Genomic DNA, 24865 nt, shown 5'->3' on the forward strand with positions numbered 1-24865 from the left:
ATCCTCCTCTGTACCTAAAGCCTTCTTAATTACACCAGGCTTTGAGCCACCTATTGAAGTTCTCAGTATTTTGTACTCTTTCTTTTCCCTTTCCATAAGTAGGCAGTATTTCTGAAAAAGCTACAGTCTTTACAAAAGGTTTTATCCCCTCCCCCAGCTCCTGAAAAGCTTTCTCTGCTGCAAGTCAGTTATTGTTGGCTAGATCATTTGTTCCAAGGTGAATAATAATATTAGGATTCAGATTCTTTGCTTCTTCCATAATTACAGTCAGTATTTGTCTGGCATTCCTGGTAGCTGAGGAACCTGGAAGGCATTTCACTATTATGAGTTCCTTGTCCTGTGTTCCAAGGTTAATCCCTCTGATGATGGAATCTCCTAACAGGAATACTTTTCTGGTTTGAGCTTTTTTATATGTGCTTCGGAGGTGTTTTACTTCACAAGTTATCTTCACTGGTTCTAGTCCCTCATCAGTTCTTTTATCTTGAGCATCACAATGCTCTATTGGAGCTAAGGGATTCTTTAGGGGCAACAATTGTGAAGGTGGATGCTTCTGTATCACATGCCGCATACTACCTGAGCCTAGTGTGATCCATTTATTCCTGGGTTGTTTTATTCTTTGGGGAATGGTAGTAAATTGGTATATTTGTATGGGGTGATTGTAGCTGCTTTAATTGCCTCCAATTCCTGCTTAACTTTACAGAGCTCTTCTTTGAAACTAGCAAGTTGAAGACAGATAGCGCAAGCCTTGAGCCTCCAGGTGGTGTGCCTGGGAACTAAAGCATCACAAAGATTGCACTGAATTAAATTAATCTTGATTGGTTGGAATTGGGATTGACTGAGACTTCTTGATTATTTTAGGCTGTCTATATATGAGTTGCAGACCCTGGGTTGGGTGGGGTATGGGGAAGATGGGAGGGAGGGACTAAAGTCCCAGTGAGTCACCAAGATCCCTATCAGCAGTCAATTTATAAGTTGGATGTTTCATTTTCTAAAATGGCTATTTATTTGGAAGTTCTTAGCACAAATAATCCATATTGCAACCATTTTCTGATTGAAAATCTGAACTTTTTTGTTTGAAATTGACTATGAGATAGATTTTATTTTAGATATGAGCAGAGCATCCACATTTTGTAAAGCATTTTCATATATGCAGAGATATCTATGTATTTATGCATATACATCTATACAGTTTTATATGAATTGTGGGTACAGGTGGGAGGGGAGGGTATGATTAGGTTAGTAATACCATTCTTCTGTGTAAAGTTCTTGTCTTTGAATAACAGTAGCTCACAGACTTGACATTTTCAAAATACAACTGTAAATATTTTGAATTTTGGAACAGTTAAGTATGCATTGTTTTATTTGTGTATATAGAGTTACCATACGTCTGGATTTACCCAGATGCCTCTTTTTGGAGGACTGTCTGGGTGTCTGGATGGTTTTCTAAAACTCTGCATTTTGTCTGGGTTTTGGACTCTAAGGCTAGCCTAAATTTTTTTTTTCTTGCATTTGAGCGGGCAGTGGGAGTCACCCGTGGGTAGGAACTGCATTAATTGTAGTCCTGACACAGGTGACACAGGGGTAGGTTGTGAGCCATTGGAAGCTTGTTTGGCCGTGGCTGGAGGTGGCAGGAAGAGCCCTGGCTCTGCCTGAGCTCAGGACCGCATCTAGAAGGGTATCTGCACATTCGCATAACATCATCGCATCCACGCATGCTCAGAGACCCTCCAGACATGGCCCAGGGCTCAGACAGAGCCAGGCCTTTTCTGCTGCCTCCTGCAGCTCACAACCTACCTCTGGACCACTGATACTACAGTGAGATCGCAATTGACATGGCTCCAACCCACGAGTGACCTCCACAGCCACTAAAGGTACACATTTCATGGGAGTTAGAAGAGGGGCAGGGAAGAAGAGAGGAAACGAGGTGGTTCACTTTATGTGGGAGCAGAGCTGGGGGCAAGATAAGGCAGGGACTGGCTCACATGTCCTCTTTTATGACTTGAAAAATACAGTAGCCCTAAGCAAGACTGGTGGGATGCAGGGGTGGGGGTGGGGCAAGGGCAGGATGGGGCGGGGCCAAAGTTGTGTCCTTTTTTAGAATTCACATATATGGTAATCCTATATGTATATACTGTTACAATTGTTAGATATTTTCTTGCTAACAAAAATGATTACAGCATAATCATTTTCCATGCACAAAATATGCTTTAAGGCCCTGATTGTACAGTAAAAAGAGTAAAGATAAAACTGCAGACAAGAGTACAAGATGCAGGCTGAGTTTATTAAATCAAATATGTATTGCGGCTAATATTACCACCTTTATACAAACCAAGGGACCCGACACGGTCCGTGTTTCAGTTAACACTTCTTCATCAGAGGTCCCTAGTTGTAAAGGTTTCAAGGCAAAGCTGCAGTAAAATATAAACGTGAGTCTGTGTGACTGCGAGGTAAATCGCTGAGAAAGTCTGCGTGGAAAAATCTGTAGAGCAATGGCAATCAAATTAAGGTCCAAACTCCTCTAAACACAATGATCGTGAAAGACTATCCCCCTGCACAAAATGCCACACATGTTGCTGTGCCCTAAAAAGATTCTCTCGTGGGTGGGAAAAAACTGCACATGAGATTGAACTAGTGCAGTCCCTTGAATGTGAGCTCTCATTAGTCTAAAAAAAAAAACCAAACAACTCAGATTGCTTACTCATGTTTGTTTAATTTTTTTTACTATTTTGTCATAACTCTTGCACATATAGTAAAGTGAAACACTTAACTCAAAATGAAGACTAGGTTCAACGGAGCTTCCATTTCACTGTAGGAGCTTCTTCAGGAACCCATCTCTCATGCGAGTGCTTAACTTCCTTTCCAACACTATATTAAACAATACGGAAACAGCAACGATGTTATGAAGCCCTGGAGCACTGACTAGGCTCAATATCTTTACAATTCACGCATACATGAATTTAACAGTCATGCGGAGCAAAATTAATGCGCTCCTCTCACTCAAGCAGTTAAGATTTGTGACTGGCGGCTAAATGCTTACGTTATTTAAAAAGCCATTGCGTGATGATGTGAGAGTGTTTGCCGGTTCTGCGTTTCAATACCAGCTGATCATAAAAACATCTTTTAGCTGATCGTGAACCATCATTACAACCGCAGAGAGGACCTACTTCTTTTGACAAAAATGGCAACTTTGGTCCCAAAAACAAACTAGCTCTGGTTTAAAAAAAAAATGTTTAAACTAAAGTAGGAACACTGCAATTTCATAAACCATTAAACTGACAGAACCCGCTGCAGTGAGATGACTTTGGATACGCTTATTCACCTATTTAAGCTAAGTTTTTGTAAAAAATACTTTTTTTGAATTGCACATTTTTGAGACGGACACTAGAGTAATTGAATTTATATGAAAAACCTTCTAACTGACTCAAGATGATAGACTTTATAGGCTCCTTTTAATAAGGAGCGCTAGCGTTTTTAGCGCACGCTTCACCGTGCACTACATGGCTAGAACTAACACCAGCTCAATGCTGGTGTTAAGGTAGACTGTGCGCTATTCCGCGCATTAATGCCCTAACGCACCTTGGTAAAAGGAGCCCTATAGAAGCACATTTAAGGGCTAGTCCCTGTTTGTGATTTCTTTACCACCTATGGTTCTGAGCTCTGCCTGTCAGTTTAATGGCTTATGAAATTGCAGTGTTCCTACTTTAGTTTTGTTGATTTCTTCATGACTTTGGGACACTTTTTTTGCCTATCTTTCACCCAGTAGTAAGTTAGGTTAAAAAAATGTTTGCCAATTAATCGTGGAATCCAACTCCTGCGGTTGTGATCTCTTTAAATGGTATATCCATCTTTACTCCATTTGTAATAATTTTTTGCCCCTATCCCCTCCCCTTGCAGTTTCCATGATTCTATTTATAACAAAACAACGTAGCTGTTCAAATGTATGACCCTTTTCCAAACAATGTTGTACAATGGGCACTAGTGCTGCCCAATTCAGGAAAAAAAATTTTGATTCGATTCACCCTGTTAAGTCGATTTTTCGATTCGATTCACTTTCAATGGCACCAATGGCGTACCTAGCATATGTGACACCCGGGGCCCATCATTTTTTGACACCCCCACATCTATATCAAAATATGATTTTTAGTAATCCACATATCGCACAAGAGTGTACCTAGGAAAAAGCAAACTGGTGAATAGGCTAACAGACACAACACAGATTCTGAAAAAAAATAATGAATGCATACAATCGGTCAACACCCTTGCCAGCTACTTCAACAAAAAAAATTTTAGACTTAAGAGCAACAATACCTACATCCACACCTGATTTCGAATTCCAATTCAGGCCGCAGGAAAGGGTACCCAGAGTGGACATGCTCTGGGATAATTTTGAGCTCCTTAATTGGCATCAATTCCTCACTTTGTTTAACAAATACACCAAATCAAACTGCTTGCTAGACGAATGCCCATCTAAGATCATGAAAATTGCAGTACCTGAGTTCAAAAGAGATTTATTTAACTGGATAACGACCACTCTCATCAGTGGGACATACCATGAGGAAATAGGACACATCCTGATGACACCCATCCCTAAAGACCAAAATAACTCAATCACACTGAAGTCCAATTACAGACCCATAGTGAGTATCCCCTTATTCACCAAGCTACTGGAAGGATTGGTCAACCTGGAACTAGTGAATCACCTAGACAAATTCAACCTCCTCAACGAACACCAATCAGGTTTCAGAAAAGGTTTCAGCACAGAGACAGTCTTAGCGTCAATCCTCAACCACCTATACAGTCTCTTTAGTAGAGGTACCAGTGCTCTGATCTTACAATAGATTTTAGCAGTGCATTTGACCTAGTGGATCATGAAATAATACTACATTGCCTAGACGCAATGGGGCTCACGGGAAGAGTTTGGAACTGGTTTCAGAGTTTTTAACCAAAAGATCATATCAAGTGATCTGCAATGGGAAATACTCCAACTCGTGGAAAAACCCTTCGGGAGTACTTCAAGTCTCCCCACTATCACCCACCTTATTTAATATCTACATTTCTTCTTTAGGACTTCTATTATAAAAGCTAAACCTAAAATACTACATATATGCTGATGATATCCCTATTTTAATTCCCCTGAATAACGCGACTAACGAAACTTTAAAACACATTTCCCATATCATGACTGAAATTGAATAATGGACTATCAACTTTAAATTGAAATTAAACACTGAAAAGACAAGAATTTTCTTGGCTAGCCCAGAGGACAAAATCACTATAACATCAATATACTTAAACGGTCACGATCACCCAATATCAAAAACTATAAAAATATTAGGAGTCACTTTAGACACCCACTTGACAATGTTCGAACACATGAACATGGTGGCAAAAAAGTGCTTCTTTTGACTATGGAAATTAAAAACCATCAAAAAATATTTCGACCCTCTATCCACCCTGGACTACTGCAATATCATTTACATGGGTATACCTAAAAAAACTGTGAAAAAATTAAGAATAGTGCAAAACATGGCTGTCCGCTTAATATTCGGACTAAAGAAAAGCGAACACATTAGTCCCTACTACAAATTGCCAACGGAGGCACGAATAATCAAATTCTCTTGCTTTTGCTTCAAATTGGTGTGGGGAATGGCCCCTACCTATCTCTTACCATATTTCGAGCTGCACATCCCCACGAGGACAACCAGAAATCACAATTTTTTTGCCTATCCAAAGATCACTGATTGCAAATACAGGTCCTTTCTGGACAGAACCTTTAAGTTTCAAGCTAGCAAACAGCAGACCTGGCTGGGCAATTACATCAGCAGAGCCGGGTCAACCTACGGTGCATTTCGGAAAGAAATTAAGACTGCTCTGTTCGATAGATTTATCTCCTAGTCAGATACCCCTTCTAAATTTATTAACAATATGTTGATATTATGTATTCTCACTAATTGTATTCTGTTTCCACTGACTGTTCAGTGACATCTTCCCTATTTGTACTCCGTAATTCCCTGATTGTCCAGCTCTCTTCACTGTAAACCGCCTAGAAGTCGCAAGATTGTGGCGGTATAGAAAAAATAAAGTTATTATTAATGTACTATTAATTTACAATTTGTTAACCGGATCGAGTCCCTTTGGGGAATGACCCGGTATATAAGACTGAAGATTAGATTAGATTATTGTGTAAAGACATAAAATAATAAAATATACTAACAACTTCATAAACCATGGTGGAACAATACAAAGAAGAATTAAGTCAAAAAGAGATAAATAATTAAAAATTGAAAGGGTATGCTATAAGGTAATAAAAAATTTATAGTTAAATTTTTGTTTAATTGTAAAAATATTTAAGACCGTGTCGGGTCAAATTGACAAACAAAAGACTCCTTCCAAGGAATAGTGACAACTTTGAGCTTTCTTCATTTCTCTGATTGGAATGTTTTGTGACGCCACTTTTTTTGGGTTTTTCTAGTTGCTCCTGTAGAAATTTGGTTCCTTTTTTCTTTTGACTGTTTTTAATGATCACACCATTTAAGCTAATTAAAAAATTTAGGTTTTGTTTGAAAATTGACTAGGCACCACTTATAGAATCAGGGCCTACATGTGGAAAATACTTACAAAATGACACCACCAAATTTTTCACCCAATTAATAGTTAATGAGATGCTGTGCATTATTTTCATCATAATATCTCAACATTTAATTGAGCATTACACATGAAAGTTTGAAAGTTTTTACTACTTGTGAATATGGAAAGTTTCTCAAATGGCCTGTCACATGTTAAAAGTCAAAATAATGTGCATTATTTCAGAATTTAGCACACCGAGCTCCATTGGTGACATTTTCTGCACTTTAGAATATCACTTTGTTATTTTGATACTGCTTAAAATTTTTAAATGAAAAATGTCTAATTATACCCTTCATCCATTACAGACTGTGTGCAAGTATTATCGGCAGTTTGAGATCCCCAAGGACCTGAAGGGAGTCTCCAGATACTTAAGTAACACAGCAGAACTGAAGGAGTTTAAATACACCTGCCCATCCACTGAAGAGATCCTGTTGTTCTACCGCTCTGTGGTCAGGCCTCAAAAATAAGCACAAAAACTTTATCTCCTGTTGGACTAGCTTGCATCACCTCTACCTCTCTGTCATCTTCCACCTTCCCACCACCACGATATTCAATAAAACTATTGAAAAGGACAGAAGAGCTCTTTGGAGAGGACAGGATATAAAACCAAATAAATAAATAAAGACTTTTTCATTCCATTTGCAAATATCATTGTTTCCATCCAATGATTACAGCCAAATTCTGGTGGAGCCAAAACAAAAAAGAACATTTCTTCAAGACCCATTATTTTATTTATACTTTATTAGAAATTGTATGAATCATATACATCAAATATGTAGTTCGGTGTTTCCAAATTCAATCCTAGAGTACCCTCTTGTCAGTCGGGTTTTCAGTATATCCATAATAAATATGCATGAAAGAGAATTGCATAAAATGGAGGCACTATTTGCAAATCAATCTCATGCCTATTCATTGTGCATATCCTGAAAACCTGATTGGCAAGCAGGAATTCCAGGACATCTTGGGAAACATTGATGTAGTCGACAAGTAGTCTCTCTTGTGCAGTGGTCTCCATCTTTTTTTTCACATAAAGGGCCACAGTGTTAACATGAGAGAGCTTTGAGGGCCACTAAAATATTTTAAGCTTACATATACTTCTAATTTTCCCCCTTTAACAAAACTGTAGCGCAGTTTTTAGCACCGGCCATGGTAATAACAGCTTCGATGCTCATAGGAATTCTATGAGCATTGGAGCTATTACTGTGCGGCCAGAGCTTAAAACCGTGCTACAGTTTTATAAAATAAGAGGGGTGGAGTGGTAAACCACCTTGATTGTTTGTTGAGACTGGGTATTAACATTAAAAATTAATACTGATTCTACAACCCTTCAAGGATATATATATTTTTTATCTGATATTATTTTGGATTGTCAGTAGTAGCAAATTCTATAAATGAGACACCTGAATAAAACACTGAAGAGACTGCTATAGTTACTATATCAAGTGGGCAAGATTGAAATTAACGCATTTATGGTATTTGAAATCATTTCAGCCAACTGTTTGAGGGCCACAGTGGTGCACTTTGAGGTCCACATGTGGCCCTGGGGCTACATTTTGGAGATCATTGTTCTAGTGCCTGGTGTCTTTTCAATTTCTTAGTTCGTCTTGTCATATTTTAATCTGAGAAAAGATGAACAGCAAGGCTACCCTATCTCATTTTAGATATGTGTTCTGACCTTTGCTGTTGATTATGCCCCCATTTTATGGGGGCATTTGCTCAGTTAATGTTTGTTTAGATGTACATTAATTATGCTCTGTGCTCTGTGGACTCAACTACCCAGAGGGCTTTGTTTTCCAGTGGACTGGGCTGCTTCCACAGAGCATGGGCCCGCCTCCTTTTTCAGCCAGAGAGCAGTGGCCATATTTGCTGAGTACATTCCAGAGTGAGAGCCTTAGAGTGGTATTCTCCCACCAGGTTTTTCACCCTTCAATTCTGACAATCAAATACAGCTTAGATTACTTCTAAGTCTGGAGAACAGTGTCATCTCCACAAAGTGGATACTCCTAGCGTAGTCCTGATATGTTAGTGGAGTGAGAAGGAACGTACAGACTTGAACTACCATCTGACTGTAAGTTGTTTGCCTCATTATTAAAGAACTGTTCAATTGATTCAGAGTCTGACTGGTGACATCAAGATTAAGGAATTAGGTGTTGGCTGAACAGGAAACTCTTACAGTGGCCTGTAACTTAGAGAAGCCCTTGCTATGCAGAGAGCTGTATCTGTATAGTAGGAGTTAGACAACACACTGTCCTTAATTTAAAGTACAGGGTGCCCAGAAAAACACTCATTGATTTTAAATGGTTACAAAATCAAAACTTATTGGAATATGTTTATAAATAAGATGACAGCAAATACAAGTCCCAAAAAGCACGGTTAGCAAGATCTTACACAATCACTTCCACTTTCACCTTTATAAGCCTCAATTGGTGCAGAAGTTACAACCTTCAGACAATGCAACGCAACAAAATGACCAGGTGTTCCTCAAGTGGCCCACAAAACATTACTGTTTGTGACTTTTTCCTTTGGGGGAATGTACCTCCACTACCCCTAACTATGGATAATCTGCAGGAATGCATCACTGATGCTATAAACTCGATCACGCCGGATATGCTTTGGAGAGTCTGGTCCAAGCTTGATTATCGCATCGATATTTGCCAAGTAACAGATGGGGCGCACATCGAGTATATGTAATCAGATACCATATGAAACTTTGAGTTGATGAAACCAGCCTCAAAGGTGAAAGAATATTCCAATAAATTTTGGTTTTGTAACCATTCAAAATCAAGTGTTTTTGTGGGCACCCTGCATAGGCAGTGGAACGCTTTTTTGTTTGGGGGGGGCCCGCAAGCTCCACCCCAGATCCTGCCCTAGCTCTGCCCCAAATCCCACCCTAGCTCCGCCCCAGATCCCACCCAAGCTCTGCCCCAGACCCCCCCCATAATAGTACTAATTGTAATACCATTTTTTCCATTCATTTTTCATATATATACACAATATAATCTTATTAACAATACATAATGGTTAACTACAAAATTAAACTACACAAAGCATATTGTATGTTTCTCAACATTCATTCCTGCCAGAACACCTGGCCTTGGTCACACATGCAGAACACAGATAACTCGTATGCAAATATAGGACCACAAGCTAAAAGTACTAATATATACAAAGGAAACCCTAAGATTCAAGACTGCATGCAGTACAACCCCCAGAGAAAGAAACAAATGCATTTCTTCCTGAACAGTGCAAAATATAGACAGCAGATGTAATTTCTCACAACTGACACAATTCAATCACTAAATAGAAAATAAAATCATTTCCCCTACCTTTGTTGCCTGGTGATTTTGGTTTTCAAACCATCTTTCCCACTCTCTGCACGTCATTCTGTCTGTGCTCTTAACTGTGTATCCAGGGCCTTTGCTGTTTTTCTCTCCTCTTTCTGCCATACAGCCATCCCATCCATCTTTAGCATTAACTTTTAACATTCAACTTTCTTCCATTTTTCTGCTTTTTTCACAAAATCTACTTTTCCATGCCTTCCCTTCCTATCTATCCATGTGTACCATCTCCTCCCACTTTCTTCTCCCCTATTCCCATCTATTCATAAGAAGCATTTCTTCTTATCTCTTCCCTGTCACACCCATTGCTGTACACCATCTCCTCCCTCTGTCTCCCCTTTCCCTCCATCCCTATATACCATCTCATCCCTTTCCCATGGTCAAACATCTCTGTCTTCCCCCTTCCCCCCTCATATGGTCTGCCATCTTTCTCCTCTCCTTCCCATAGCGTGGAATCTCTCTCCTCTCCCATGGTCTGGCATCTCTCTCTCCTTCCCTCCCTCTTTCCGAGGTCTACCATCTCTTTTCTCTCCTCTCTATGGTCTTGCATTTCTCTCTCTCCTTCCCATTCCAGTGGTCTGACATCTCTCCCTTCTTTTGGTCATTTTTCTTCCCTCCTCTCCATCACTGTCATGTCCAACAATTCTCCCTCTTTCTTCCTTTCCCCATATACATCATCTCTTTCCCTCTTACACCATACACCTATGCCCAATAACTCTCTTCCTTTTCCCTCCCCCACAGCAGCATTCTTTCTCTCCCTTTCCACTACTCCACCTGTGCAGCATCTCACTTTTCCTCCTTTCCTACCCACCCCTTGCATTTGTGCTTTCCAATCCTCTCCTTGTATGTGCAGTATCTGTCCTCCCAACCCCCTGAGCATCTGTCCTCCCTGCATTCCCAACTCCCTACCCCCTGCACCTAGCCTCTCCCTGTCAGGTTCTGCACCCAGCCCCCTTCCCTCCTGCCAAACTCTGCACCGAGCCACCCCACAAACTGCCAAACTCTGCACCCAGCCACACCCCTCTCCTCCTGCTAGACTCTGCATCCCCCTCCCCTCCTGCCAGACTGCATCCAGCCACCCCTTCCCCTCCTGCTAGACTCTGCATCCCCCCTCCCCTCCTGCCAAACTCTGCACCCAGCCTCTGTTTCCCCCCCCTCCGTTATGCACTGCACCTAGCCCCCTCCCCCTGTCAGACTCTGCTCCCAGCCCCATCCTCCTACCTCCTCTGGCCTGGTGGTCCAGCAGGCAGGAGCGAGCTTTACTCGCTCCTGCCCCGCTGCTAACCCGGTCTTCATGGCTGGTTTCTTCTGCCGCTGAGTGGCAATGAGCGGGAGCGTGCTTTGGCGTTCCTGCTCAGCGCTCAGTAGCTTTTTTGACTGGCTTCCGCGAATTCTCATGAATTGTGAGAGCTCTAGGGAGCCAGTCAAAGAAGCCGCTGAGTGCTGAGCAGGAATGCCAAAGTGCGCTCTCGCTCATTGACGCTCAGTGGCAGAAGAAACCCTGTTAGCAGCAGGGCAGGAGTGAGGACAGCTCGCTCCTGCCCGCTGAACCACTAGGGATAAAAGTAAGTGGCAATTTTGGGGGAGGCCACGGCCCCTGTGTCCCCCCTCCTGTTCCAGCACCTATGGCACCCTGTATAATCTATCTTAATTATGTATTATAAATAAAGTGATTCTGTGGAAAATTGAAATGCATCTGGTTTTGAATTAAGATTTAAGGAAGAAATGTCCCATCAGTAGAAATCCCTTGGAGTTAAATCTTGGTGGGAAAATTTTGAGCAGCTAAAGGGATGAGTAGGACAGCAGCTAGAAAAGTGAGGTGCACTACAAAGGATAAGAAATTACCCACATGCATGTCTTATCAGTAGCAATACTTGTCCAATCTGAAAAGTTTCTGCATACAAAACTGTGCACAACTTAGCTTTCATTCTCCATCACATCCTATTTATTTTCAATGTACAATTGGATAGAGGGAGTGCTCTTGGTATATTTAGATTTTAGCAAAGCCTTTGATAGCGTTCCACACAGATGTCTAATAAATAAGCTGAATGCCCTCAGGATGAGCCCCAAAGTGACGAACTGGGTCAGGAGTGGAAGACAACAGGGTAGTGGTCAGTGGAGATTGCTCTGAGAAAAGGGATGTTCTGTTACGTCCCTTATGGATTCCATTCGCTAGGTGTTCAATCCCAACCCACAGTCTGGGAGTTGCAGAAATCCACAACTTTTCTGAGAAACATGCTCCACCCCCTTAGCCTGAGAGCTAGTAAACATATCCAGTTACAATTTCTGCAAACAGTCAATACAGAAGTCTTTTCCAGTGGCTCTGCTTTGATTTCTTATTTTTTTGCTTAAAGTTTGTTTCGTGGTAGCTTCAGTGCCTTGAGACCCTACCCAGAGGTCCCTGGTAGATCTGTAGAGCCAGCCTGCTGTGTGCCACCTTCTTGAAGTACCCGGGGTACCTTCTCTTAGGAGTCTGTTGGCTGGTGACCCTGTCACAGGTTTCTAGGGCAGGTTGTGTGCATCTGGATGGAAACCCACCCAGGTTTCAAGGTGCAGGCTGCCTTTCTCGCCCACGACTGCATGGCACAGGATCCGTGGGGGTTGTAGTCAGTATCTGGGCGGCTGGCAGTTCGAAGATCTTCAGTTCTGTGCATTTGATGCTGCTTCTGAGGCAGGTGAGGCAGAAAGTCTTTTTTCGCTACTCTGCTACTTTAAAAAAACCCCGACGGGTAAAGGTGCTACAGAACTGCGAGTACCTCCATTATGTTCTATGGTAGTTTGTGAGAAGCTTTAATTTACATTTTACACAGTTTCTAAGGGTAAGGCTCAGGTTTCCCACCTCCCCACACCCCAAATCATTAATTTTTAATTTTGGGGGTTTTGTTATTTTGGCTGTTTTGGGTGTGAATTCACTGGTGGCGGCCATCTTGGATTTGTATCAATCTTTTTTTTCAAAGTTTTATTTCTGACTCAAAACCCCTACATTTGCTTAATCATTTGGGATGGACTCCCCAATCTCTAATCTGATGGATATATGCAGTGATTGCGTCAGATTGGTGCTGGATCAATGACCATGTACCGCATGCCGTACCATGTAAGAGAGGGGGTGGGAAATTCGGATTTGGCCTCCTCCACATACTGAAGGGCTGGAGAGCTGACCTGTGTCTGTGACTTTGGAAAAAAATATCATCCAGCGGTTCTACTGGCTTCTCACACAAAACACCTGTATTCCGAGTCTGGTGATTCTTGAGGTGGAGCGTGTGTTTCTCAACAGTTCCCTGCCATGGATGCGGCGTGTGACTTTTCGCCGGAATTTATTTGGCTTCTCTGGAAAGCTTTTTCTATGGATTCCAGTCATTTGTCGCGGCTTACGGGCTTTTCGGAACCATTTCAGCCTATTGCACCAGTGGTGGAGCTTCCTGGTTGGGAAGATCCTGGTCGCATCCTGCTGTGGCGGACCTCGATTGCATCAGCTACCATTCAGATGTTATGCCCATGCTGTCTCCTGACACTGCTTCTATTTTGGGGGCAAGTCAAATGCGCACAAGACAAATGCGTGCAGACAATATCGTGCAACACAATTGCACACCTAACTCTTTAATCTCTCCACTGTAGTTCCTCTCTCATCTTTCTTCCTGTAAACCGTGCCGAGCTCCGCATTCGTGGAGATGGTGCGGTATATAAACCCAAGGTTTAGTTTAGTTTAGTTTAAATGCACGCCAAACAATCACGTGCACAATAACTGAGCATGATACAATCGCGTGCAACACAATCATGTGCAGGATAAATGAGCGCGAGACATTTCACAAGACAATACAGCGAGACATTCACGTGCGAGATAATCTCGCACAATATAAATGTTCTCTATGCCAAAGAAATCTACACATGATGTATGCATGTCATACGTATGTCACATGACACGATGCACAAGATATGCGCCTCAGAAATCTATGCACGACATAAAGGGACGTGACTTATATCGCTGGGTCATGTGCGTGCCTTTTTGTTACTATGGTTACGTAGGCTCTTTTTATATGTGCTGAGAACAGCATGCCCTTCTTTCTCTGCATGACTTTGTTGCACCGGTTGGTGAGTGTTATCTCGCTAGAACTTTGTAGCAGGTATTGTTGATGAGAACGGTACTACTTTGACATTTCTACATTTCCAGGTATATTCACATTATCCTTAATTTAGAATGGGGCTTAATGTTTTTAAAGTTATAGGTGGAGTTTGTAAAGCTACAAGTTAGGATGATTATTAACTTTCTTATAGATCAGAAAGGTAATCCAAATTACCCAGTTATGTATAAGTTAAATGGAATGTAGAGAGGTGTAATGTGATCATCTTTTCTTGCATGGCCTAACAGTGTAATTGCTGTATTTTGTAATAATAATTAACCATCCACCATTAGTAAAACAAGGGGAAAGCTCTCCTGAATTAATAGAGGGGGGATGACTCTTTGGAAGGGAACATATGATTGGTATAAAATCCCTCTCCCCAAATGCCCAAGATCCAAAGACCTGTGCATGGAGACTGGCAAGTGTTCAGGCATAATCTGAATGTGTTTTCCTTTGCAACTGTTTGTAATATTCTTTATCATTGCAGAGGATAGTGATAGTGACAATCATATAATTCTGTCCCCACCCTTACCTGTTTCAGTGATCATATTTTCTTTCATGACCTAGCAGTCTAATTGTATTTTCTAATAATAAATAAACCAGCATCCATGTCATAGGTGCCACTTAGCAAATCACGTTGCTGCTGAGCTGATGAGGGAATCTCCTTGCTCCGATAAGCTCACCGGCACCTGTAATTTTTAAACTATAATTACATTTCAATGTTATGGTTCAAAGTTTATCTCATGTTTAATTGTGTTCATTTTAATACTTGTTTTGTTACATGGGGTTTATCTTTGTCCTGGGGACCTGGTCTGTCCATTCTATGGGTTCACTGGGAATTACCTGTATATCATAATACTTTGTTTGACGACACAGTTACCCACACATAAATTTTTATACAACTACTTACTCCTTACTTTCAATTGCCATGGTAATTTACTTTAACCCCAGAAATAAAATCACAAAATGAACATGAACAGTGTGAAATATCTATTATATCATGCAAATGTATTGAGGAATGAGCTTCAACACATTTCAACTTTTATTCAATAAAATTCCCAAATATCTCATTATTCAAGACAAAGGTATGTAAAGTAATGGGATGAGTCCATATCATAGAACGGTGGTATCCTGCAGGGAAAAGAAAAAACAAATAAATGAGTAAGGGTGGCAAACCTAAAAAGAAAGTAAATAACAGAACTTAATGAATGCTACATACCTCGAGTACAGGGGTGTCAAACTCAATCGCATAAGGGGCCAAAATCTAAAACATAGGCCAAGTCGAGGGCTTAATATTTAATTAAGATACTTAGGGGTCCTTTTATTAAGGTATGCTAATCGATTTAGTGTGCGTTAAATGCACCCCTTAGTCTTAGTACATCTTCTCCAAACCCACGCCAAAATTAAAAACATGGACAAAGTCGGGGGCCAACATTTATATTTATTGAAAACATGACCATAAACACATGTGAAATCAAGCAGTCAGGGCTGCTGTAAAGGCTAGTTTTATTGTTTCACAGGCTAACAATAATAATAATAATTTCCTTCAATGAAAATCCAACCATTCAAGTCCATGCCTTGGAGTAGCAAGGGAAAGTGTATAAATAAAACATGAATTCAAGCTCAGTTTGCTACACTCTGATCTACTCTGATGCACACTGGTCCAAGCCAGATACCTGGCATCTCTTCTTGGATGCTAGTTCATCAATGTTTGGGGTCAGGCTCTGAGCTGAGGATCTCCTCAGGACTGAGTGAAGGTGTTCATCAGTGAGACGACTCCTGTGTGATGTTTTCTTCGTCTTCATCAGATATGAGCAGTTTGGGTATGGAGCTGGGGCATTGTGTCAGGGATGTAACATGGAAACTGTGCAGCACCCACAGCGTCATACTTTGATTTCACTGGGTCACTACACTGGAGTTCAATCAGCTCCATTTGGAGGTTAGTTGGTACTCTTTCCACGTCAACTACAAATGGATTACTAAGGAGTTCAAACCTACATTTCTGGGCATCAAAGTCGGCAAATCGCCGGGTAAACTCTGCGCTGGGTACGCCTAGTTTTTCAGCAAACTGTGCACTTGGGAACACGACGGTAGAGATCTGTGCTTTTATGGTTTGTCAACAAGGAAAATGGCCCAGGTTTCCTTGTAGCATTTGAGTCTCCCACAGGCACAATTTGGTTTCAAAAGCCCTCACTGCAGCGTACATGTCTGTGATGATACGGCCCTGCCCCTGAAGCTGCAGGTTCAGCACATCGAGATGGCTCGTGATGTCACAGAGAAATGCCAGCTCAGACAGAAACTCTTCATCCCGGAGCTCTGCTGTGTCTTTCCCTTTGCTCTCTAGAAACTGACAAATTTCCTCACGCAGCTCAAAACATCTGTTCAGTACTTTTCCTCTGCTTAACCATCTCACGTCTGTGTATTCCAAACAACACTCCTCCAGAAAAGACTTGAACTGGCGGTAATTCAAACCTTTAGCTCTTATAAAGTTAACTACTCGTGTTATGGTGCTCATAATATGTTCCATTTTCAGGGCTTTGCCACACGATTCCTGATGTATGATGCAGTGATAAACAGCTCACCTGCACAGTTCTCCCCCCGCATCGTCTCCCGAATCCTGGCCACCAATCCACTCTTTTGACCGCACATCTGTCGTTAGTCCCACAAGCCTATCCCAAGGTAGCCTCATTTGAGTTGCACATTTGAAAACCTCAGCAAAGATTTTTTCTGCTGTGGTTATGCCATGCAATGATTTTAATCCCAAAAGTTCTTCCGTAATGTGCAGATTTGAGTCCACTCCACGGATGAAGACTGACAGCTGGGCAGTATCAGATGTGTTGCAGCTCTCATCCACAGCAAGGGAGAATGCAATGAAATCTTTTCCCTTTTCCATCAGCTGTTCATGTAGATTTGTGGCAAAGATCACGTGCACGATCAGCTACTGTGTTTCTGCTAAGGATCACATTTAAAAATGCTTGCCTTTTATCTAGGCACACGACGTCGCAAACTTTGATCATGCACTTTAAAACAAACTCTCCCTCATTAAAGGGCCGGGCTGATTTTGCAATCTCTGCTGCCACAATAAAACTAGCCTTTACAGCAGCCTCATTTTGTGATGTGGCTTTTGTGAACATAGTCTGTCGTGAAACCAAACTTCTTATCTCCTCTACTTTCTGGTGCTTTTTGTGCTTTGTCCAGGTCCTTATACTTGTGGTGTTTCATTTCATAGAATCTTCTTATGTTATATGCCTTGGTTACAGTTACACAAGACAAACAGGTCTGTCCTTTACATTTGTGAACAGATATTCTTCTTCCCACTTTTCTAGAAAGGTTCTGTTTTCCAACTTTCGTTTGCCCATTTTTGGGAGGGATGACCCGATGCGACTGGTAGCTTGCGGTTGCTAATGAATAAGACTCCTATGTAAAATATAACAAGCGGAGGCTTAGAGGGGATATGATAGAAACTTACAAGATCATGAAAGGTATAGAGAAGGTAGAGAGGGACAGATTCTTCAGACTGGCAGGGGCAACAAAAACTAGAGGGCATACGGAAAAATTGAAGGGAGACAGATTCAGAACAAATGCCAGGAAGTTCTTCTTTACCCAGAGGGTGGTGGACACCTGGAATGCACTTCCGGAGGAGGTAGTAAAGCAGAGTACGATGTTAGGTTTCAAAATGGGAAAAAGGGGATTGAAGGGTATAATTAGAGGGGTACTACACAGTACAAATGCTTTGGCGTAGTAGATCACTTACAGGTCATTGACCTAGGAAGCCGCCGCGGGAGCGGACTGCTGGGCATGATGGACCTATGGTCTGACTCGTCAGAGGCGATTCTTATGTTCTTATGTTATGTTCTTATGTAACAAATACAAAATTAATTCAATGGCAATTTAAAACAAAGTACAGCAGGTGAGACAAGGTAGTAGTCCAATCAGCCAAGAAGGAAAAATTAAAAGCAGAAGCCTAAAATAACTGGGAGGGTGCAGGTGACCAAGCGCAGCGACAGCCGGGAGGACCAGGGTGCAGGCAACAGCAGTACAGTGCTGTGTACACCTTTCAGTGCTACAGACCATGAGCAGTGGGGTGAAGGCTCACCTCATAACCTCTCTTAGCAGCTGGGAGGACCAGGATGCAGGCAGTGGCAGCAGAGCACTGTGTACGCCTTTCAGTGCTACAGAAATTATAAATAATAGAAGTGGAAGATATGAAAAAGGTGTGAGGTTTTTTTTTAGAAACAGAATGGGCAGCACTTTAAAAAAAAAAAAAAAATGGTACCTAACCAAACCAAACCAATAGCATTTAAAAAATAAAAAGTGGAACCTAACCTAACCAGTTCAGCTTTTTTTTTTTTTTCTTGCGGGAGACTTACCGAGAGAGTGCAGGCAGCAGGGAGGATAAGTCCAACAAAGTTGATCCAGTCGAGGGCAGCCAGGAGAATGCAGGCAGTCGGGAAGACAAGGCAGCAGGGAGGACCAGGTTTTCAAGATTGCAGGCAGCAGCAGTAGAGAGCGTCGATGGACAAGTCGAGGGCTGAATTTTTAATTAAGAGTGCAGGCAGTCCTGAGGACGATGGCAGAGTGCAGGCAGTCAGGAGGACCAGGCGGCCACGAACATCAACAGCAGCCAAGAAGACCAGGAGTGCAAGTGGGAGCACAGCATTGGGCGGTGAGAACACAACGTGGCAAGAGAATAGTGTGGAGGGTGCGAGACGTGCAAACTTTGAGGTGGCAAATGTTTTAATAACTTCCGGCAGGCCAGGTACATTGAAAAAATGCAAATTGTCTCACGGGCCAGATTTGGCCCCCGTGCCAGAGTTTGACACATCTGCCCTAGTAGGTGGCTTGGTTGGTTGTATTGGCATCAAAGTATCTGCATCTCATGCAGACAGGTTACATGAGTACACTTATAATATTCATAAATTAATGATCCAATCCTATTAGAGAGAGAACAGGTGACAACCCCACAGGGAAGGAGACAGAAGGACCAGGAGGGGAGAGGGGGAGGGATGAGGAATCAGCAGGTTAGCTTGGGGTCAGACAGGCACACAGGTAATGGGAGGAAGGGGCACTATGGGCATAGGAAGGAAACACTGGTGGCACTAAAGACATAGGAAGGAGGCACTAGGGGCAAAGGACCACAATATAAATAAATAAATGGAAACACAATACTGAATATAGACCTGCGCACGTGTCCATGTGCATTTCTCTTGAATGCTATTGTCTAGTACGATATAGACCTGCGCCCATGTGTCAGCGCACATTTCTCTTGTGTGCTATTGTCTTGCGCACTATAGACCTGCGTGCATTTATCCTGAGCTTTTTGTCTTGCGCTCAAATGTCTGTGCGCATTTGACTGCGCGCATTTGACTATGAACCTTATAAATGATATTGCTGAAGGGCCGTTGGGTAAGATTTGCCTCTTTGCGGTTGTTACCAAAATCTGCAATAGACACCCAGGATGGAGGAAAGATCTGGCGAAGCTTGAAGATGGTCTAAAATTTGGCAGCTAAAATTTAATGCTAAGAAATACAAGGTCATGCATTTGGGCTGCAAAAACCTGAGGGAACAGTACAATTTAGGGGTTGAAGAACTTATGTGCATGACAGAAGAGCAGGACTTGGGTGTGATTGTATGTAATGATCTTAAGGTGGCCAAACAGGTTGAAAAGGTGATAGCAAAAGCTAGAAAGATGTAAGGTATCTGCTGTCATCTACTATGTTATCACATACAATCACACCCAAGCCCCGCTCTTCTGTTGTGCACATAAGTTCTTCACCCTCTAAATTGTACTGTTCCCTCAGGTTTTTGCAGCCCAAAAATGCATGACCTTGCATTTCTTAGCATTAAATTTTAGCTGCCAAATTTCAGACCATTCTTCAAGCTTTGTTAGGACTTTCTTCATGTTATTCACACCATCCGCCGTGTCTACTCTATTGCAAATTTTGGTATCATCCGCAAAGAGGCAGATATTACCAAACAGCCCTTCAGCAATATGTTAAAAGAACAGACCCAAGAACAGAATCTTGAGGCACACCACTAATAATATCCCTTTCCTCAGAGTGATCTCCATTGATCATTACTCTCTGTTGACTTCCACTCAACCAGTTATTGACGCAGCCCATCACTTTGGGACTCATCCCGAGGGCACTCAGTTTATTTATTAGATGTCTGTGTGGAGCACTGCCAAAGGCTTTGCTAAAATCTATTACACCACATCTAGCACACTCCCTCTATCCAACTTCATCATTCTGTTTTAAAAGCGTTTCCATTAATTTGCTTATCACAGAAGTCAGACTTACAGGCCTGTAATTCCCTACTTGTTCTTTACTTCCACTTTTGTGGAGAGGGACCACATCTGCCCTTCTCCACTTTTCCGGTAACACTCCCGACTCTAGAGACTCATTGAAAAGGTCAGTCAGCGGAACCACAAGAACATAAGAATTTCCACTGCTGGCTCAGACCAGTGGTCCATTGTGCCCAGCAGTCCGCTCATGCGGCGGCCCTCTGGTCAAAGACCAGCGCCCTGAGACTAGCCTTATCTGCAGACGTTCTGGTTCAGCAGGAACTTGTCTAACTTTGTCTTGAATCCCTGGAGGGTGTTTTCCCCTATGACAGACTCCGGAAGAGCGTTCCAGTTTTCTACCACTCTCTGGGTGAAGAAAAACTTCCTTACATTTGTACGGAATTTATCCCCTTTCAATTTTAGAGAGTGCCCTCTCGTTCTCCCTACCTTGAAGAGGCTGAACAACCTGTCCTTATCTATTAAGAATATTCCCTTCAGTATCTTAAATGTTTCAGTTATGTCCCCTCTCAATCTCTTCTGTTCGAGGGAGAAGAGGCCCATTTCTGTAATCTTTCATTGTATGGAAACTCCTCTAGCCCCTTAACCATCTTAGTCGCTCTTCTCTGGACCCTTTCGAGTAGTACCGTGTCCTTCTTCATGTATGGCGACCAGTGCTGGACGCAGTACTCCAGCTGAGAGCGCACTATGGCCCGGTACAGCGGCATGATAACCTTCTCTGATCTGTTCGTGATCCCCTTCTTTATCATTCCTAGCATTCTGTTCGCCCTTTTCGCCGCTGCCGCACATTGCGCAGACAGCTTCATCGACTTGTCAATCAGAACTCCCAAGTCTTTTTCCTGGGAGGTCTCTCCAAGTACCGCCCCGGACATCCTGTATTGGTGCATGAGATTTTTGTTACTGACATGCATCACTTTACACTTATCCATGTTGAACCTCATCTGCCATGTCGATGCCCATTCCTTGAGCCTGATTATGTCACGTTGCAGATCTTTGCAATCCCCTTGTGTCTTCACTACTCTGAATAACTTCGTGTCATCCGCAAATTTAATCACCTCACTCGTTGTACCAATGTCCATATCATTTATAAAGATGTTGAAGAGCACGGATCCAAGCACGGAGCCCTGCGGCACCCCACTGGTGACGCTCCTCCAGTCCGAGCATTGTCCATTTACCCCACTCTCTGTTTCCTATTTTCCAGCCAGTTTTTAGTCCACGTGAGTATTTCACGCTCGATTCCATGGCTCGCAATTTTCTGAAGTAGTCGTTTATGTGAAACCTTGTCAAACGCCTTCTAAAAATCCAGATATACAATGTTGACCGGGTCGCCCTTGTCTATCTGTCTGTTTACTCCCTCAAAGAAGTGTAGCAAGTTCGTCAAACACGATCTGCCTTTGCTAAAACCGTGCTGACTTTTCCTTATCATCCCGTGTCTGTCAAGGTGATTAATAATGCGGTCCTTTATCAGCGATTCCACCATCTTTCCCGGTACCGAGGTCAGACTCACTGGTCTGTAGTTTCCTGGATATCCCCTCGAACCTTTCTTGAAGATCGGCGTAACATTCGCCACCTTCCAGTCTTCCGGAATCTTCCCTGATTTGATCGACAGACTGGCTATTAGTTGAAGCAGTTCAGCTATGGTCCCTTTCAGTTCCTTGATGACCCTCGGATGGATGCCATCCGGTCCAGGGGATTTATCGCCTATCAATCTGCCTACACACCTCCTCTAGACTGACCGTCAATCCTGTCAGCTTTCCGTCTTCATTTCCAGCATATAGCCTGATGGGTTTCGGTATGCTATGTACATCTTCGGTAAATACAGATGCAAAAAATGTGTTCAGTTTGTCGGCAATTGCTTTGTCCTCCTTTAGCACTCCCTTTATTCCATGGTCATCCAACGATCCCACCACTTCCTTTGCAGGTCGTTTCCCCTTAATATATCGAAAGAACAACTTGAAGTTCTTCACCTCCTTGGCTATTTTTTCTTTGTAGTCTCTTTTGGCCCCTTTTACCGCCTTATGGCATCTGCGTTGATGTTGTTTGTGCTTGTTCCAGTTTTCAGCTGTTTTTGATCTTTTCCATTCTTTAAACGAAGTTTTCTTGTCTCTGATTGCTTCCTTCACCTCTACAGTAAGCCATGCCGGTTCTTTGTTTTTTTTCCTCTTTGATCCCTTGTTGATACGCGATATGTATAGATTTTGTGCCTCGGTGACTGTGTCCTTAAAAATGGACCAAGCTTGCTCTAGCATTTTTACATTGCTTATCCTCTTAATATTTTTCCCTACCATAAGTCTCATCCCTTCGTAATTCCCTTTTCGGAAGTTCAGTGCCGTGGCTGTCATTTTGGACCGATGTTTCTCCCCTGCCTCCAGATCGAAGCGGGTCATGTTCTGATCGTTGTTTCCCAGCGTCCCTTCTACTTCTACAGCTTGTGCTGGTCCTCGCAGGCCATTTAGAATTAAATCCAGAATTGCATTTCCTCTAGTATTTTCCTTGTCAAGAACTTCCCTAAGTTCCTTCAGCACCCTTGGATATACACCATCCGGCCCCATCGCTTTGTCTACCTTTATTTTAGCTAGCTACTCACAAACACAACCCTCTGAAAATCGATCAGGATCTACCACTCCTCCATCCCTATTCACATTTGTCTTCCGCGCCCCACTCCCGGCGCTTCAGCTGTGAACACAGAATAGAAATATTTGTTAAGCAATTCAGCCTTTTCTCTATCAACTTCTACACCTTTATCAACCCCTTCACCTTTGAATTTCACAATGCCACTTTTGCACTTCTTCCTATCACTAATATATCTAAAAAATAATAAAAAAGGCTCCTCCCTGTTTTACGATGTCAGCTATTTTTTCTTCCATTTGCATTTCCTAAAAGAGAAGTCCTTAGGCCATTATTGAGATGACTTGGAGAAATCCAGTGCTTATTCCTAGGATAAGCAGCATAAAATCTGTTTTATTACTTGGGATCTAGCTAGGTACTTGAGACCTGGGTTGGCCACTGTTGGAAACAGGATACTGGGCTTGATAGACCTTCGGTCTGAGCCAGTATGGCAATTCTTATGTTCTGGGCCAGAACAAGTTCCTCCAGGATCAACTAATTTTCTCTTCATTTTGTCTTTTCATTTCACTGGAGTTCCTTTCTACCCTAACCCTTGTTAACCGTGTCGAGCTTTGCGAATGTAGAGATGATGCGGTATACAAACCCAAGGTTTAGTTTAGTTTAGAAACGTGATTTGATTTGTTCAAAGTAACTCAAACTGGAGGATTATACAGCAAGAATTACTCCAGCAACATTGATTGTGACTTTTGTGGGCTTGAAAAGGTTGTGGAAGCATTTTATATTCTTGAGGAATCAGAGTAACAGGAAATGGTGTCTGAACTGTGGGAGTGTGTTCTACCCCTGAGGAAGAGTTGAAACGTGGTACTCTGTCGGGTAGTTCTCACAACCAATCAGTGGAACAGAAATCACTGATGTAATGTAAATGACTGTTTAGCAATTGTTCATCATTTTTTATTTGACTTCATGATTCTGCACTTTGATTTATAGTGGACTTTTTCTGATGATATATTCTTTTTATATTTAACTGCTTTCCCAGTGGAAGCATTATTGGTTTTTCAATAAGGAAAGATTATCTTTGACCTATGCATATTAAGAACACATTATTAATATACATTACAAGAGCTTATTAGAAGTTATAGTTACATGATACAGCGGGAGATCCGTGTTATTTTTGCTATTTTCTATTTGCATGAGGACATGTGCACTAGCAGGTGTATAGTGCGATATTGAAACTTTCTTCCTCCTTTTTTCATTTTTTATTATTTCTTTCAATGATTTTTCAATTGGGGGTCTAGTTTTACAAAACAAGGATTTTAGTTATTACTGTTTGGGTGGGGAATGCCTCTTTTGTTGATCTCCTAGAAGTTATTGTGCTGTTCACATGCTAAAAGCTAACAGCGCATTGCTATTTATTCAATAAATGGAAAAAAATACTTATTTGATGCCAGCAGTAAAAATAACCTTAACTTATGGGAAAATCTTGCATAAGGATATCCTAAGGCCATTTCTTACCGTAGCTTAGTAAAATGGCTCCTAAATGATAACATTTATTTTAGTCACAGAATTTGTGACTAAACAGACACACAAAAAGCGAAGATGTATATGCCACTGCTGTACTGAAGTATCAATCAAGTTCTTCCCATATAGTCACTACCCTTCTGATATTCTGTTGTACCAATTTTATCAATCTTTTTCAGGAACTTAAGCCTTTCCAATATCAATTCTGTCAGAAATTTAACAATAAATCATTTCACATCACTGTCAGTATATTGCAAAAACTCGATAATTCTATCTTCAGTAAACACCATTTCCACAGTGTAAACAAAGACATCAAACTGATGTCACTTTTGCATAGTAGGAAAAGTAAGCAGTGAGTTCTGGTGGTGCGCATTTATTTTGATACAAATTAGCCT

General features: G+C 41.8%; 1 protein-coding gene across 1 annotated transcript in view; it reads left to right on the top strand.

Annotated features, from left to right (window-relative positions):
* The window catches only part of CLIC3 (chloride intracellular channel 3), a 73884-nt gene extending 65149 nt beyond the window's left edge, over positions 1 to 8735 (top strand). The window contains exon 6 of the mRNA XM_033960467.1: positions 6933 to 8735. Within this exon, the coding sequence (XP_033816358.1) occupies positions 6933 to 7094 (162 nt within the window). The 3' untranslated portion in view covers positions 7095 to 8735. The remainder of the gene's footprint in view (positions 1 to 6932) is intronic.
* Positions 8736 to 24865: the final 16130 nt, after the last annotated feature.

This window comes from Geotrypetes seraphini, chromosome 10 (genome assembly GCF_902459505.1).
Source record: "Geotrypetes seraphini chromosome 10, aGeoSer1.1, whole genome shotgun sequence".
Classification (NCBI taxonomy): Eukaryota; Metazoa; Chordata; class Amphibia; order Gymnophiona; family Dermophiidae; genus Geotrypetes; species Geotrypetes seraphini.